Source organism: Nicotiana attenuata, unplaced genomic scaffold (assembly GCF_001879085.1).
Source record: "Nicotiana attenuata strain UT unplaced genomic scaffold, NIATTr2, whole genome shotgun sequence".
NCBI lineage: Eukaryota > Viridiplantae > Streptophyta > Magnoliopsida > Solanales > Solanaceae > Nicotiana > Nicotiana attenuata.
In genome coordinates, this window is record NW_017672712.1 from 38,331 (window position 1) to 56,794 (window position 18,464).

Genomic DNA, 18,464 nt, shown 5'->3' on the forward strand with positions numbered 1-18,464 from the left:
ACTTTTCATGTAAGATAGATCTTAAAGAAAACACTGTTCAAAATCCGAAAATATTCCAGCATAATATACTGGAGTTCCAGTATAATATATCGGTTCAACATAATATGCTGGAAGTTCATAGACATGTGCATCAATCTCCAGTATATTATGCTGGAACTTTCCTTGTTGCAGCAAAATGGTGGCTATTTTTCAATGACTTTGCAAACGCTGGCTAATTTTAAATTACCAGTACAAAAACTGGCTAGCCGTATTATTTTGACATATTCATCCTTGTCCACGGCCCAATCCTTTCCTGCAAGAGCACCGTCCTATCAAGACGGAAGTTACAAATTCTAATTCTATCAATTTCGAAGAATTCAATAAATATATTAATTCATCTTTTTATTTTTTGTGAAAAGAAACTTGCCTGTAAAAAAAAGTTTAGAATATAGTCTTAAAGGTAGAATATTCTGCACAATAAGCATGCATCTAATGTTCTCTCCATTTATGTTCAACCACCTAATCTCTGAAACTCACTAGTTCAATAAACTCAAATTCACATAGAACTCGTTAAAGTGAGAAGCACTCATACAAGGAGTTTCTCTATTATCTGCGCAAACTCGATACCTTTAGTTAAGTATGACGGGATTTCATCGTCGCACCTGAAACAGATCAAAGATATAAATTTAATGTGTTTAACTTTTAGATTCTCATCACTAAACTTATTGCTTTTAAAATTATGTATTCAAAATCTAATATTTATTTGAAATTTTAATATTTTTCACCTATATATTTATAATGCATATCAAGAGATGTCAAACTCCATTGAACTATAAGGGCAAGGCCGAAGGATAGAAAATTGGCTAGGCTTTAGGCACTGATACTGGTCTCTCAAAAACGTGTTGATTGTTTCTTTTGTTTCCTAACCCCCCCCCTCCCCCCCCCCCCCAAAAAAAAACCCCCCTATTTTAGTGGTGATTTTATCCTTCCCCTTTGGACCCTTGTAAATATGTGCAAGCCTATATTTGGAGGTTGGATCAGTCAGAGAGACAGGAAAAGGTCAATATTCCAGATTAAGAGCCTAAATCTGGACATATTAGGTTCACCAACACCAACCAATCAAGAAAAAAGAGAATGATTAATTTTCCTACTTAATTTTGCCAAGAATCCACTACAAATTTTCACAACTGAATTTTAAGTTTCACATCATAGGTGAGCGGTTCATCTAAAGGTCTATATTTTACTACAATAACTCTATATTAACATCGTTACATTTAAACCGTCTCGATCCACTATTTAAAAATTTGGGGTATCAATCACTAAAAGTTTTTACATTTTTTTACTGACATATAAATCTTTAATTATACTAGAAAACTTCCGTCAAACTTTAGACTTAAAGTAATTGCACCAACATGTTACTCAGCATTATCTCCAAACTAATTGAACTTCTCATTTTCTCTTTCATGCTTTATTTTACGGTTAGTTTGCATGATTTAGAGAAAAAAGAAAGAGTTGTAAATTTAAAATAATTTCATTTCATGTGATTTTAGATTTATTATGTTTGTGCTCAACTAACTAGATATAATCGATAATAAAGAAATTTTAATTGACAAAAACTCAAAAGTCTATCAGGTTTGAAAAAAGCTCCTCACCGTACGTACGTCAACATCGAAAATTAGCTCTTGTGTATCAAGGGTTGTGGTGGAGTGGTAACTGGTAAGTACTCCTTCATCCTTAACCAGAGGTCTCGAGTTTGAGCCTCTGGGTATGGAGTCGCCTTTGTTAGGGAGCGCTTTACCCCAATGTGGGACTTTCCGGCGCGAATACGGATTTAGTCGGGCCCCAATATGGGTACCGGACACCGGGTGAGAAACTAAAAAAAAAAAAAAAGAAAATTAGCTCTTCTGTTGTGTAGTATCAGTTGGACAATATCCATTAAGTTTATGGTTGTAACTTGTAACTACCCCACTGAAAAAAAGGAAGGGTTATTGACTAATACCACCAAGATTCCAAGAAGCTGCCACTTGTCAAGTCATTTTCAAAGCAATATTATTAAGTTTTTGGTTTAATTTATTTTATTAGCTAAACTTTTAAACTAGAATATCGTCAGAGATCTTACATCTTCCTTTTGCTTTAATTATTACTCCTATTAACAATAAAATAATTGTTTTGTTTCTTTTATGCAGCAAGCTAATAAGACTTTCTTTTCAGTCCTTTTCGCTATCATTATCTGCAACCTACCCAGATGATTTTGTTTTTTAAAAAGTTTTTCACGAAAGTATTAACATACGCAAGATTTTTTTACAAATGCTATTGACATTTACGGTGAAAATTAAATAAATAACTGTAACACTATCGTATTACTTATTGATCATGTAAGTTTGACCCTTGGTTCAGTTGAACTTAGTATTATTATTTTATCAAAGTGAAAAAATAAACAAATACTCGTAAAGTTTATTTATCATCTAATTAATATGGAAGGGCCTGGCCCATTGGTTAAGTTGTATTTTATATTAAAAAGGGTCAAGGATTTGGGAGAAATTCAAAAATAGCCAGATTTACCACTGGTCGTTGAAAAATAGACAAGTTTCAAAAGTCATCGAAATTTAGCCACTTTAAATCTGAGCGAAAACACTGTTCAAAATCCGGAAAAATACGCCCGCAAATTTTATGGGAGTTCCAGCATAAGTATGCTTGAACTCCCGTAAATTTTACGGGAGTTCCAGGATAACAATGCTGGAACTCCCGCAAATTTTACGGGAGTTCAAGCATAATTATGCTGGAACTCCCGCAAATTTTACGGGAGTTCTAGCAAGTATAAATGTCCAGTATAATATCCAGTGCTCCAGTCTCCCGCAAATTTTACAGGAGTTAGCAAAGTATACCGGTCCAGCATAATATGCTGGAGTTCGTACATAAATGCACCAGAACTCCCGTATATTATACTGGACCGGTCCCTGTTGCAGCAAAATAGTGGCTATTTTTCATTGACTTGATAAACGCTGGCTATTTTTCATTGACCAGTGTGAAAAACTGGCTATACCATGATATTTTAACGTTCAATTATGTTCGACACCTAATTTGAGGGTTTCTCACCCATGGGGCAATTGAGGGACTGGCTAGGAAACTTTCTTTGTTATATATATATATATATATATATATATATATATATATATATATGTGTGTGTGTGTGTGTGTGTTTCAACCGCTTTGTTCCACATGCATCCGCGCCCCTGCTGAAAAGGAATAGACTGAGTGATAAATGTGAAGAAAGAAAAAAAGAAAGAAAGAAAGAAAGGGACCAACATAAGGAGGCAAACTCTTTTAGTTATAACTTATACTCCTTCTGTTTCAATTTATGTGAGCATATTTTTTTTTAATTCGTGCCAAAAAGAATAATTTCTTTTCTTATTTGGAAACAATTTACCTTTATGCAATGATTTATAACCACACAAAATATATGTGCCTCATTTTATACTATAAATTCAAAAGTTTTCTTTCTTATCTTAAATCCGTGCCTAGTCAAATGAGTTCACCTAAATTGAAATGGAGGGATTAACTTATATAGAGACGTGAGTGTGACACTAAAGTCGGTAAATGGAAGGAACCAAACGAAATCAAATCTTGCCATTTCTTTTTTTTTTTTGGTAAGAAAGATAGGCAATATTATAACATAACAAACTTACATAAGGTTAGAGTGGTGGATGCCTACAAGGAATCATTTGTACAAAAGGATCCTTAGATGATAGATTTCCCCCTAGTGGGGTAGCAAAACTAGATATGAGAGCAGAAGCTACTAAAGTACGTTGTTTAGTACATACAGTAGAATTTACATAACTAGAACTACTAGACTGCCGAGTCCAGATGGAGTATGCCCTGATGATCTTGATGGTAATAAGACTGTGCAAAAAGTGGTGGTGATTCAAAAAGTAGGCATTGCTCCTGGACATGCATTGCACCATATTTAGCGAGTGTGTCTGCTACACCGTTCTGCTCTCTATAGATAACTTGAACAGATGCTCTATCCAGCTGTTGGAGTAATGACCTGCAATCAGTAACAATTTTAATACAGTTCAAGGCAGGTAAATTTAACATACCAAGCACATTTTGTGCATCTGTCTCAATAATGAGTGGCAGTAGATTTTGTTTGGCAGCAATCTGTAAGCCTTTGAGGAGGGCTAGCAATTCTATTTGGGTAGGGCTGCCTTGTTGGACACCTCCTGCAAATCCTATGATCCAATTGCTTTGATGGTCGCGTATGACTCCTCCAATCCCATAATTACATTGAGTGTGACAGCAAGATCCATCAACATTTAATTTATAATACATAGGGTCAGGTGGATGCCACTTGATATATATAGGAGTCTTTAATAACTTTTTATTAGAGTGGTTAGTTAAGAAGTAGTATTCGGCTGCTTTTGCTATTAGAGCAGCCCCATGTAAGTCATTAAACTTATTTTCAAAGACAAACTTATTTCTTTTTGTCCAGATTTCCCATAGAGCAAAAGGAAGTATGATGGTTGGAGGAATATTGTAAGGAATAGAAAGTAGAGGTGTGTGGAGAAAAGTGTATATCCAAGTAATGATGTCAGTCAGCGAAGGAGAAGCTATGAAGGATGGGGGTGCTATTTTAAGATGTTCCCAGACATTTATTGTGTTAGCACAGTGTTGGAATAAATGAGGGATTGTTTCACTCTCCTTGTGATATTGTTGGCAAATTGCTGAGGTGGTAATCCCAATTCGTGTGAGATACTCATTTGTTGGTAGTCTATTATGGCAAACTACCCAAATGAAAAAAGCAATTTTGTGTGGAATGGGGAGCCGCCAAATCCAGTTAAAGGAGGGAGATTGGCTTATAGTACCAGACAGATTCGTAATTGTCAAGCAGTTGTACATCGATTTAACTGAGAACATCCCATTCTCAGTTAAATTCCAGTATAATTTATCATAAGTGTTAGGTTGGGTAGGCAGGTAAATATTCTTAATAAGATTAAGTATTTGTGAAGGCAACTCAAAAGGGATAATGTCCATGTGCCATCTATTATCAAAGTAATAGCTGGAAATTGATTTGGTAATCTCAAATTGAGGCATTGGGCCATGAATATGTTCTCTAAGTGTAAAGTTATGACGGATCCAAGGGTCCGTCCAAAATTTGATATTATTTCCCGTTACAATATTTCATTTATAGCCAAGACGACATAATTTCCAGCCATTAATAATATTGCGCCAAATGGGGGAACTTTGGTATGCATTAATAGATTTATACCTAGCATATTTGGTCATTAAGACTTGTGCCCATAACTCATGGGGATGATGAAACATTCACCATGCCAGACAGGCATGCAGTGACTTATTTTTTAAAGCCAGACTTTGTATACCTAGGCCCCCAAGTTCCAAAGATTGTGTGACTGTTGACCACTTTAACAGATGTAATTTTTTCTTATGGTCAGTTGTGCCCCACAAGAAATTCCTTTGGTATCTATTAAGCAGAATTAAGATATAAGCAGGTATTTTTATGAATTGCATCAAATGGTTTGGAAGTTGATTAAGAGTTGACTTTATTAAAGTAAGTCTACCCGCTCTTGACAGAAAATTTATTTTTCAACCTGCCAATTTCGTTTTAAAATTATCAACCAAGGATTGATAGTCTGATTTAGTAGGTCTAGAAGTAAAAATTGGGAAACCCAAATACTTTCCAAAACTACGACCTTCTTTCATATGGAAAAGTTGCAAAATTAGATTCCTAGTATTGGTTTGGCAATTGGTCGAGAAAAATATTTTTGATTAGTCAAAGTTAATAGTCTGGCCTGATTGATGTGTGAAACGATTAATAGTATTGATCATTGTTTGGAAAGTATTGCTAGTAATTTGAGAAGTTAGAATAAGCAAAGAATAAATGAGATAAAGAGGGGCCATTTTTTTCTATTGAAATTGGTTCCGAAGCCTTGTAGTCGACAGCATGATTGATTTTTCTAGATAACATTTCAAGGCAAATGATAAACAAATAGGGCGACAACGGATCACCCTGTATGATACCCCGTGTGGGTTGGAAAGCAACTGTGGGACTACCATTTATTAATATGGAAGTAGTGGTGGTAGTTACACAAGACATAACTAGCTTAACAAATTGAGCTGGGAAATGCAAACTCGTTAAAGTATTGCGAATAAATGACCATTCTAACTTATCAAAAGCTTTTTCAAGGTCAAGCTTAAGAAGCATACCAAGATTATTACCTTTTCTTTTTTGAAAATTAGTAATAATCTCCTGTACGACGATAGCATTGTCCACAGCTCTTTTATTTTGCTGAAAACTAGCCTGTGCAGGGTCAACAATGCTTTTCAAAATTGGTTTTAATCTATTAACAATAATTTTTGTTATTATCTTGTAAATAGTGTTGCAAAGACTAATAGGTCTGTACTGAGCAATGGTAGCAGCATTCTCATTTTTGGGTATAAGACAGATATAAGTACTGTTTATTGAAGGATCGATTTCAGAATCAGCAAACACCTTATGACAAAAACTGAGCACTGAATTGCCTATGGTCTCCCAATAGTTTTGATAAAATAAGGGGTGCAGCTGCTGAACTTCAGACTCGAGTGGAAAAAGAGGGCTAGGCCCCCGGAGGGCTTTCAGGGACCGGGGAAGACGGGTGGATTATAGAGCTAGGGTAGGGGCAAATCGAAGGCCCATCGGGATTGGGCATGGACGAGAGTGTAAGCGAGCTCTAAGATCACATCTTTGGAATAAAATCCAGTTAGAAAAGGAAATCCAAATTTAATTTAAGTTTAACTCATTAGATTCAGTAATATATTAATTCACATAATATCTTGAATGATGGAGAAGAAGAAAAAGTTATCACACAATCGCTTGACTTTCCTAGTTTAGATAGCGTATTGAGAATCATGTCAAAATACACCAAGACCTGGGCCCAGGTTCTCTTTCTTCAAGAAAGGGTAGCTTTAAACAACCCGGTTCCAAACACACCAAACAAGCAAGCGACTCCCCTTCCTTAGCGTTATCTGCGAGAACTCTTACCCATATCTTACCATTTCTTCGGAATTGTCCGCTCATAGCACAATGGAAGTGTCCGATTATAGCACGACGCGCTGCTTCAATGGCTCGATATGAAAGACGACCAGCTCTACAACTTTTAGTGCCATACCTTCCAAAACCAAGTTGTGTACCGTCCGGTTTGCAACCCCTACTACATCTGCCTTTACGATATTTACTATATTTCGTACGTTTCGGATATAGCATTCCTTCGGTTTGCCTCCACGAACGCGCCACCCCCAGCCCCTTCTCATCAATGGACTCCTGACGTATACGAAGGAGTGCGGTTCGTTCGAGAAATTCCTATCTATCTCTGAGATGTTTGGATTTTTCAAAACTCTGTAGACATGCAGAAGAGAAATGCTATCCCCACTCGGACCAAGGCACGGGCAACTGTTGGTTTCTTTTAGAGCCCCAAGAAATTAGATTGTCACCAAAGTAAATGCAGAATCCAGTGGTTGAGCGACGAATTGTTTCGTAGTTGGACAGCTTATTGAAGAGAGGAGAAAAAAAAGCTTTTTCGTAATTTTGAACTCTAATGACAAAGCGTCCGTTCACGTCAAGCTGCTGGCCGGGCGAATCGAAGTTATCTTCCGGTCAACTGTCCACCCAGTCAAGTGCAAAAAACACAGTAGAATCACGCAACTTAAATGATCGTATAGCATTAATAATCTCTGAATTTTTAAGAGGTTGGATGAGGGAATCACAGTCAGCTTGGCTTAAAATTTATGAAGGAAGAAGATTTTTCTTTGAAATGGAATATTGTTTTTGCGTGGTAAATAAAGTTTGGTAATAACTGGAAATATGATCCAGTAGAAGCTTTGGCTGAGTTATCCAATTTCCTCCCTGGTCCTGGAGTGTCGTAATCCTATTGTGCCTTCTACGATTAATAGTACTAAGATGAAAAAATTTAGTGTTAGCATCTCCGTTATTAAGCCAGTCAATACGTGATTTCAGCTTCCAAAAGTCCTCCTCTACCTTAGTATGTGATTGAAATCTAACTTTAGCTCTTTTTCTAAATTTTGTAAGAAAATGCTAGTTGGATAGCGGATAGAGGCCTGTATCCCATTTAGTCGTGCAAGCAATTTTTGTTTTTGTTTAAAAATATTTCCAAACGTAGAGGTATTCCATTTTTGTCTATTGTTGTAAATTTTTCGATAGCAGGCAGTAAAGTGGAATTGGGCAACCAAGCTTGTTTAATAACATCCCGAAATGCAGGATGACTTGTCTAAATCGTTTCAAACCTAAAAATCTTAGACCTAGGCAGTGTACAGTGTTGAAGCTCTAATTTAATAGGACAATGGTCTGAGTGTGTGCGTGGAAGGTGTGTAATAGAACATCTGGATATTGATTTATCCAAGCATAGCTGGCAACAATGCGATCAATACGCTCAAGAATGTTATACCTTTTATCTCTTATAACAACTGCCCTTAAAACCTAAGTCAGTCATGTTGCAATAATTAAGGCAGTCTAAAAAATTATTTGATCGTGAATTATTAATAGGAAGACCACCATATTTATCAGATGCATGAGTGATTTCATTGAAGTCCCCCCCAATTAACCGAGGACCATGATAACTATTCCTCACTGACCTAAGATTTTTCCATAATAACTGGCGATTAGCTAGTTCATTACTTGCATAGATATCCGTAAATAAAAAGGTGAAAGGTAGTGGCCTAACCTAGATCTGACAATGGATTTCCTGCGTGGTGTTTGCAACTGCATGCACATCCAAAGCACTGGTCATCCACAAAATAACAATTCCACCAGAATGGCCCGTGCCAGCCACCTCAATCATCCCATCGAAATTAAAATCATCCTTCACTGCCTGGTGTGATTGACAATGTATTTCCAAGAGAACCACTAAGGCTGGCCTATTATAATCCAGTAGTGACCTAAAGTTACGCCTGAACTCCATGGAGGTTGCCCCTCTATAGTTCCAAATGATAAAATTCATGTGTGTCTTGTAAATCACATGTAGGACTAGTAATACGACTTATCGAATTACTCCTGCTCTCTCCTGGACGCAGGAGAAAGGTTGGGAGGATTAGCATTGCATATTTTCCCACCTCCGGATTGGTTGTGGGCCTTATGCGTAGGGCGAAGTTCCTGAGGGTTGGTGGACACCTTACAAAAATCTTTCTTTCGTATTCTTCCTTTTGCACAAACACCTTTATCCCATCTAGCGATGCATAAATTAGTCGAGTTTCCCTGTTGTAGGCGATTGCTGCATCTAGCTCCTCCTGGAAATTGGTGTTTTGTTCGTTGTGATTGGGACTTGGTGGGGGTGAGTTGACTGGTGTTGGTGGTGGTGTAGATGGCATTGGAGGTTCCAAAAGAGGGAGAAGAGGTTGGGGATTCGTGTAAGGTTGTATCCATGTGGTTGAAGGAGTCGAAGGCGGAGGAGGATAAAAAGGCATTCGAATGCGATGGGGGTAAAGATGTGTGGGTTCCCATATCGGGACTGGTAGGTTTAATGGTTGAAATGGGGATATGTGAGGAGCTGCATTAGGGACCAATGGTAGCGAGCAAACAATTGCGTCCCTAGTTACATGCCCTATGAGATTATTTGGGCTAAGTCTGCTGGGTTGTTTATGAGGACTGTCACCTCTTGGTGATTCACCTCCAAGGTGAAAGTTAGTGCATGGTTCTGGAGGCCTGTTTCCAGCCAAGAGGTGAGTGTTAGTGGAGCTTGGGGCGACTGAGCTGTGTAGATGATGGAGTTGGGTTCCATGATCAGGTAGGGAGAGTAAGAAAGGGGATACTGGGAGTGGACAAGGCGATGAAAGTGCTGTCTTTGTGGTTGATGGTGAGACCTTCTCAAGTAGTCGAGACTGTTGGCAAGCATTTTGTTCGTGGGTTGGAGTAGTTGAAGTAGTTAGAGTATTGATTTGAGAAGATAGGTCTGACGAAGGAGGTGATGGTAAGTGTATATGCAGAGGGGGTTTAATGGATGATACAGGCGGTGTGATTGATGGTGTTGAAGGCTGTGTGTTTGACGAAAGTTGAGATATGGTGGAGGATATCTCATGATGATGTTCCTGCATGGGAATTAACTTAGTGTTGGCTGAAGAGGAGTGTAGGAAGGAGTTAGGGCTTTTGTCTTGTGTGTTTGTAGTTTGTGTTTTTTGTTGGGTGTCATTGAATGTAGTGGGCCGACAAAAGGGCAAGGGAGGGGATATGTTTTGCATGTGGGGGAGTTGGTCGTGGCTTATTGCATGTAATGTGGCAGGTTGAGGTGGAGAGTGGACCAATTGTAATTGGGTGTCACAATGACGGTCAAAGGGGTGGACTGATTTAGGGGTAGTCATTATTGGAAGTTTAGGTAGGTTAAGCTGGGTAGGTTTAGGATTAGGGAGTTCCTCTAATTCGAGTGCAGCAAAGGGATTAGCCTTAGTAATAGGTATGGCCTCATGAGATGGCAGCCCAGTGGTGTGCGAGTTAGAAACTTGATTGAAGTTACGAATTGAGAGTTTATTAAAAGGCAAAGTATTAGCAGTGGTATTATGTTCCATTGGCATACCTGATCTTTGTGAATTTCTGTGGAGATTATTGCTTTTCCTGGCTGCATTAGGTGGGAATGTAACCACCTTCCATTCATCCGCACTTGACACAGTATTATTGCTTTTAACAGGCTTAGTAGTATTAGGATCCATTGATGCAACTGTCTTAGTGTATGAGCATAGTAGTTGATTATGGCCCATTCTTCCACATTTAACACAAAACAAATTAAGTCCTTCATAGACAATATTTTGTTTATGGTGTCCAATAAAAAACGTGAGTGCAGAGTGGTTGGTCCAAGGGGACTTGAACACACAATCTAGCATAACGTCCCCTTAGTGTGGAGGAAGTACAGTTATCAACCGCTAATAATTTGCCCACTTTATTGCCCAATTTTTTCAAGATACTAAAATCGTAAAATTCTGTGGGCAGCTCAGGTAAGCGGAGCCATATTGCTGAATGATTAATAGTTGTCTCAGACGGCATAAACTTTGGCTCCCATGGCCTAACAGTCAAGAAATGGTTAAGAATAAACCAAGGTCCATCATTAAGAGCGTGCAACTTATTTTTCTTTTTTTGAAATTTCAACAAGTAAAAATCTAAATCTAGATCGACAAGTGGTAGGTTCTCCGTAGGTTTCCATAAGGTATATAGTTTTTGCCTCAGTAATTGATGGTCAATTTTTTGTCCATAAAGCTTGACAATTACTGCATGCTTCCATGGTTGATAGATTCGTTCCTTTTCTTCCAGGGTAAGTGGAATAAAGAATTTCGAAGCAGTTGGTGCTTCCATTTCTGCCATGATAGCTTGGTCAGAAGTAACTGGAGCATTGTCTAGAGTATTTGGATTGGAAATAGTGTGTGAAAGCAAGGTATGGAGGTAGGATGATGGTAGTTTACTAATAGGCTGGTTAGTATCCTCCCCTTGATCTATAATCATGTTGCTGGTATTTGAAATAGAAGGAGCCTGGTTTTCCAATCGTGGTGATGGAGAAGAGGAAGGATGGAAGATATGTGGAGGTTTGGGTGGTATGAACAAAGGTGTTAATGAGTGTTTTCGAGAGAGAATTTTTGACATGCTTAATAATTCAAACTCATAGCCATTTAACTTTAGTTTATTTTGATCCTTGCCATTTCGGTGCCGTAGTATTTTCTATTTTAATCACTTTTTCTAGGTAGTGTGCTCCTTGCTTTCTTGTTTTATGCCTCATTTCTCACAAATGTCACAATCTCACCTACTACAGTTATTTAAACGACAAACTTGAAAATGGATAAGACTAGGTAACATTACTCACTTTATAGTTTTTTCTTCACAAATGGAAACACGTACAGCCACAAAATTGGCAGAGTAACCTGACGATAAGGCTATACATATTAAGTATTAGCACCCTTTTGGACAGTATTGGGTTGGTTTTTCTTTTAAAAAATAATTACTATTAAAATTGAAAAAAATATCTGAAAAATGAAACTTTAGATGGGCATAAATTTTCTTCAAAAATATTTCTTTGTGAAATTAGATGTTAACTAGCACGCATTTGGACAATATTCGCTTGTTTTTTTTAAAAAACTAATTAATAAAATTGAGAAAAATATATTTGAAAAATGAAATTTTACTTGGGCGTAAATTTTCTTGAAATTTTTGTGAGTGAATATTAAATATATTTGAGTCAAAATCAATTCTATTTAATTAATACTTCAAATACTGAAACTTAGTATTTACAAATATATATGAATATGATCAACCAAATATTTAGACATATTAAAGTTCAACATTTGAAATACTAAAATAATACAAAACCATTATGCATGCCTTTGTCCATTCGCTAACATCTACAATTGGAATTGCACTATATGGAATCTGAAATGTCAATATTAATCAACCACTACCCTTCACATTTCATCGAACTTTAATCTAAACTGGCTTTACCAAATTCGAATGGGCAGAATTTGCAACCTACAGAGATGATCCTTCGATTAAATAAATAAATTTAAAGAGAAGTCAGTGTCATGAATGAGGACAACAGGGAAATACATAGACGAAGAAAAAGAAATCAGATTGCAAAATACTTTGGGAGAAAAGATTTGGAGATGGGTATTTTTGTCATTTTGATATTTTATCCTGGAATAATAATTTTAAAAGTAATATTTTATATTGAGGGTGGTATTAAAATAATACTATAGCTGATTAAAATAATACCATAATTGTGATATAAATAATTCCGGAACCAAAAATTCTACAAAACAAGTAAAATTTACCCTTACCTTACTCTAATAATTTAATAAATGCTATAGAGAGATTAATATAGTGAAAGTAAAAGTAGTAAGAAATTGAGATTAAAGAATAAGTAATAACAAATTTAATCCAATTATCATTTTAATAAAAAATGACAAGTAAAAGGGATGAGACGAAGTATTTCTGTTGTGGAAGATCATGGGTTAACTAGTACATAATCCCACACAAATACAAATAGATAAGAAAAATAATACAAGGATATAACGACGTTCATCTAAGCCTAGTTCTCGAGGCGAAGCAAAGTTTTCCATTATGAACGAGAAGAAATATACATATAATCTATAAAATCCCTAACTACAACCCCTATATATAGATCAAGTAGTCCTAAACCTATAAGAGAAACGTTTTCTCAATCTACAAGGGTAATATATTTTTTTCCCCCAAATCTATTAAAACAATGAGTTCCTAAACCTATATGGATTATGAGTTTCCGAAAAATACTAGAAAGCCTAATATAATTGGCATTCATAAAAGTAACGGCACAATTAACAAAATTTTTCCTTAGCTTGAATTCTCTTCATCAACAAGAACGTCTCGCTACCTTGCCCTTAACCCTCGCAAGGGCTCTATCTATTGCCGCATATATCAACCGAGTTTAAGCTTTGTTAAGAAACTCAATCTTTTCAGATATAGGACCAATCCATTGATTTGCTTCTACAATTGAAATAAAGTAAATCCCATAGGCTTTACATATCCAAAAAGATTACCATCAACTATGTATGCAAACTTTTATGATTGATTAATCACTCCCTTCTTTCTACCTATTGCATGCTATACGATTGTTGTTGCACATGCGCATCAACATTATTATCTTGATTAATATGTTGCACCTCCTCCACTTTCTCTACTTCAGAACCAATAGGTTAAACGAGTGAAAATTTAATTTTTAGTTTTATGCGGTAATTGATACCATGATCTATTTCTGCTGTTGCCTTCTCCCTCTGACTGTCCAGTAAGGCAGATTCATCGATTCACGTCCTTGTTGATAATTAATCCTGAAGTCTTCTGATCTGTGCACAATAACTTGTAACTTTTCGCTCTAGTTGCATACCCTAAAAATATATATTTCTTTGCTCTAGGCTCAAATTTGCCATCCCTCACATGATCATAAGCAGGACAATCAAGTATTCTTTAATTTGAATAATCAGTAGATGAACTAAACCATACCTGAAAAGGAATTTTGAACTTAATAGCTATAGATGGAGATCTGTGGACCAAGTAACTATATGTATTGATTTCTTTAGCCCAAAAATCCTTACTAACATAGGAGTGTGGAAGCATGCTTCATGCCCTATCACAAAGTAGTCTGTTCGTACGTTATGAAACATCTTTCTGTTGTGGTATTCCAACACAAGTGCAATGTGTAACTATGTCCTCCCTGCTACAGAAATCATTAAACTCTGAATTGCAAAATTTCAATCCATTGTCAGTCTGAAGATGCTTAATTTTTTTCTTTCTGCCATCATCCTCGATTTAACAAATATAGAAAATTCCTCATCTTTTGTTTTTAGAAAATATGCTCAAACTAGTAACCATCAATCAAAGTCATAAAATACCTGGTATCACTTTTGGAGGGATCTTTATGTGGACCCGAAAAGTCTAAATATATATGATCTAACTTATTTATGGTCTTGTTCTTGCTGAATTTTACCCTTATTTTTTACCTCCAGACACTGATCATAAAACTTTAAAGCTTGATTTTTGTACCCATCCAACAAATTATCTTTGCTCAACAAATGTAATCCCTTGACCCTTATATGACCAAGTCGTAAATGCCACAATTGAGATTGATCCAGATCATTCTTTCCCAAAACTACGCCAGCTTCCTCTTCAACTATACTGGCTTGAAGATAATACAATCTAGATACATTTTATCCTTTATGAGTTCCATGGAGCCTTTATTCATTTAAAGTGTTCCATTCTCAGAGTGGAACTTAAACCCTTGATCATCCAAAGTCGAAAAAGAAATTAAATTTCTTTTCATCCGAGGAACATACCGGCACTCAATATTTCTGATAATTCTATCCAACATTCTCAATTTGATGTTACCAATCTATTTTACCGATAATGGATTATGATCTCCCACGTAGATAGTCCCATTCGCCTACTTGAAGTTGCAAATCAATTTTGGTGTGGATACATCAGGAAAGTTGCATCAGAATCAAGAATCATGGAATTCTGCCATGACTAAAACTCACGACGCAGACTTCCCCTACATAGTCACTATCATCAAAAGTGTTGCCAGAGTCATTTGTATTCGTAGAATTATCTACTTTATATTTACACCTTTTCTTTTTTAACTTAGGAAAGTGTCTCTTATAGTGACCTTATTTCCGCACTCAATGGAAGTTATACTTTCTTGCTCTAGACTTCAATCTGGCGGTAAAATCTTTTCTATTAAAGTCTTTCTATTGTGGTCTTCCTTTACTCACAATACCCTCGTCCTCAGATCTGCAGTCTAGAAAGCTCATTTTTAACTCTTTAGGTTTTAATGCATTAATAATATCTTCATGTGAAATACTATCTTTCCCCTATAGCAATGTAGTACAACCGCCTCTCTGATGTTGTGCTTTTGCGACCGCAAAATTTGTGAAAGTCTGCACTACTACTCTACATTGATTGGAAAAAAGTTCAGATGACCTTTCATTTAGCACTAAGATTGACTCCTGCAAGTGTGGTCTACAGAGGAAATCTTCGGTTGCACAGGAGCTTTTGCGGTTCGCATTTCTTATCTGCGGCCGCACAAAGAAAAAGTGTGGTCCGCATTTCTAGCCTTGTTGACACAACCTTATCCACCATTTCACATCTAACACTTATCCCTGTAGCACACTTCAAATCAAGTTAAAAATAACAAATAATATCTAACTAAAAGAGAAAAAGGAAAAGTACTTGGGTTGCTTCCCAAGGAGCGCCTTATTTAACGTCGTGGCACGACGCACTGCCATAGCATCCTCAAGTGAAGTAAATAACCGCCACCACGTGGCTTTCTCCAAATTTTCTCAAGTAGTTCTTCACCCGGTGACCATTGACTTATCATATTTTATTGTTTTTGTTATTTAAGTACAAAGCACCGAAAGGTGTCACACCAACAATTTGAAATAGACTACTCCACTTTGACTTGAGCTTCCCGGAAAACATCCTCAACCTTGAATTGAACAACAACACTAGATCATCGGCTTGAACTCCTTGTTCCAAATATACTTGTCATGAAGATATTTCATCTTTTCTTTGTACAAACGAACTCTCATATGCATGGTACCGGAACTCATCCAATTCATTCAAGTGTGTAACCCTAAAGTTAGCGGCTACATTCCAATCAAGATTCAATTTCTTCAAGGCCCACATTGCCTTGTACTCTAGTTCCATTGGAAAATGACAATCTTTCCCGAATACCAAACGGTAAGGGGACATTCCGCTAGGTGTTTTGTAAGCTGTCCTATATTCCCATAGAGCATCATCAAGACTCTTGGACCAATTCGTCCGATTTGCATTCACCATTTTGGATAAAATACTATTTATCACCCGGTTGGAGACTTTCACTTGACCACTAGCTTGAGGGTGATAGGAAGTTCTCACCTTGTGAGTAACACCATACTTTCTAAGTAAAGTGTCGAAAGCCTTGTTGCAAAAGTGACCCCCTATCATTTATGATTGCTTGCGGAGTATCAGACCTTGTAAAAATATTCTCTTCAAGAACACCACCACACTTCTAGCCTCATTGTTGGGTAAGAAAACGACCTCAACTCATTTAGACACGTAATCCACCGCGACCAAAATTTAGGTGTTTTCACAAGAAATCACAAAAGGGCCCATAAAATCAATGCCCCAAACATAAAAAAATATCAATCTCCGAGATGGTTGTAAAAGGCATCTCATATTTTATTGACATGATGACCACCATATGGCGAAGAATGACAAGCCCCGAGAATATCACCTTGTTGTTATTCCTGGTATACACCTTCGAATCAGTTTATCCGTGCAAATTCAAAAAAGGTATGGTTCATCCCAATAGTAGTCTTGACAATCCCTCTTGAGCTTCTTCTTTTGGTTTGAACAGAAATCATCCGGAATGATACCACTCACAAGAAAATTTTCCAAATCCGTGAACCATGGTGCCTCTTTCATTGGAAAGTGCCAAAAGTTGCTCATCGGGGAAAGAGTCATTAATTTCAAGGCCATCATGTGGACTCTCCTCCTCCTCCTCCAAATGAGACAAGTGGTCCGCCACTTGATTTTCACTACCCTTCTTGTCTTGGATGTCAATATCAAATTCTTGCAACAAAAGCACCAATCTCATGAACCAAGTTTTAAATTCTTTCCTGCTCATGAGATAGCAAAGTGCTGCATGATCCATGTGGAAAATAACTTTGGCACCCATCAAATACAAGCGAAACTTCTCAATAGCAAACAAAATAGCAAGGAGCTCTTTCTCCGTAATAGTATAATTGACTTGGGAACTATTCATGCTCTTACTAGCATAGTAAACTGGGTGAAGAACCTTGTTGACACGTTACCCCAAAACAATCTCAACTACTACATCACTTGCATCACACATGAGCTCGAACGTCAAACTTCAATTTGGGGAGGTAATGATAGGAGTAGTTATCAAATTGAGCTTCAATAGTTCAAAAGCTCTCATAAAATCATTATTGAAATGAAACTTAGTATCCTTCTCAAGGAGCTTGCACAATGGGTTCACCACTTAAGAGAAAGCTTTGATGAATCGCCGGTAGAAACCCTTATGGCCCAAAGCACATCCTTCACCGAGGTAGGGGGTGGAATCGTAGAAATTACTTTAATCTTTGACTTGTCCACTTAAATAGCATACTTTAAAATTTTATGGCCAAGGACATTTCTCCCAATTGAGTACCAAATTTGTCTCCTCACATCTAGCCAACACTTTGTCCAAATTTTCAAGATAATAATCAAAAGAATCTCCAACCACCAAAAATTCATCCATGAAGACCTTAAGGTAGTATTCCACCATGTCCGTGAAGATAGCCATCATACACGAAAAGTCTCTGATGCATTGCACAAACCAAAAAGCATCAGTTTGAAATCAAAGGTACCATATGGATATGTAAAAGTGGTTTTCTCTTGATCTTCCGGAGCAATAAGAATTTGGTTGAAGCCTGAGTAACCATAAAGATAACAATAGAAAGCATGGTCGTCCAACCTATCAAGCATTTGATCCATGAAAGGAAGAGGAAAGTGATCCTTCCTTGTGACTTTGTTGAGCTTGCGATAATCCATACAAACTCTCAAACCGGTGACTGTTCTTGTAGGAATCAACTCATTATTATTATTGGTACAACCGTCATACCCCATTCTTTGGGACACATTGAACCAGAGAAGTCCATGAACTATCGAAAATGGGGGTAGACAAGCCCAACATCCAACCACTTGATAATAATTTTTTTGACCATCTCTTGCATAGCTTCATTAAGTCTTCTTTGAGTTCAATGGACGGTTTGACACCATCCTCCAACGTGATCTTATGCATGCAAAATGCGAGGCTTATACCCTGAATGTCTGCCAAAGTCTACCTAATAGCTTTCTTCCTCTTTTGCTAGACCGCCAATGTGGAATCAACCTGCACATTAGTCAAACAAGAGGAAAGAATAACCGGTAAAGTAGACAA

At 37.0% G+C, this 18,464-nt stretch overlaps 1 protein-coding gene and 1 long non-coding RNA gene across 2 annotated transcripts; both read right to left on the bottom strand.

Moving 5' to 3' along the window:
• Positions 1-364: 364 nt before the first annotated feature.
• Positions 365-1,746, bottom strand: LOC109214235. The gene is made up of 2 exons (XR_002066135.1): positions 1,632-1,746; positions 365-641 (listed from the first exon to the last, which is right to left on the bottom strand). It is a non-coding gene; the product is annotated as an uncharacterized LOC109214235 (long non-coding RNA).
• A 16,081-nt stretch (positions 1,747-17,827) lies between these two features.
• LOC109214231 (RNA-directed DNA polymerase homolog) lies at positions 17,828-18,151 on the bottom strand. Its single transcript, XM_019378127.1, has one exon. The coding sequence runs from the start codon at positions 18,149-18,151 to the stop codon at positions 17,828-17,830; it is 324 nt and encodes a 107-aa protein (XP_019233672.1).
• Between the last annotated feature and the right edge of the window lie 313 nt (positions 18,152-18,464).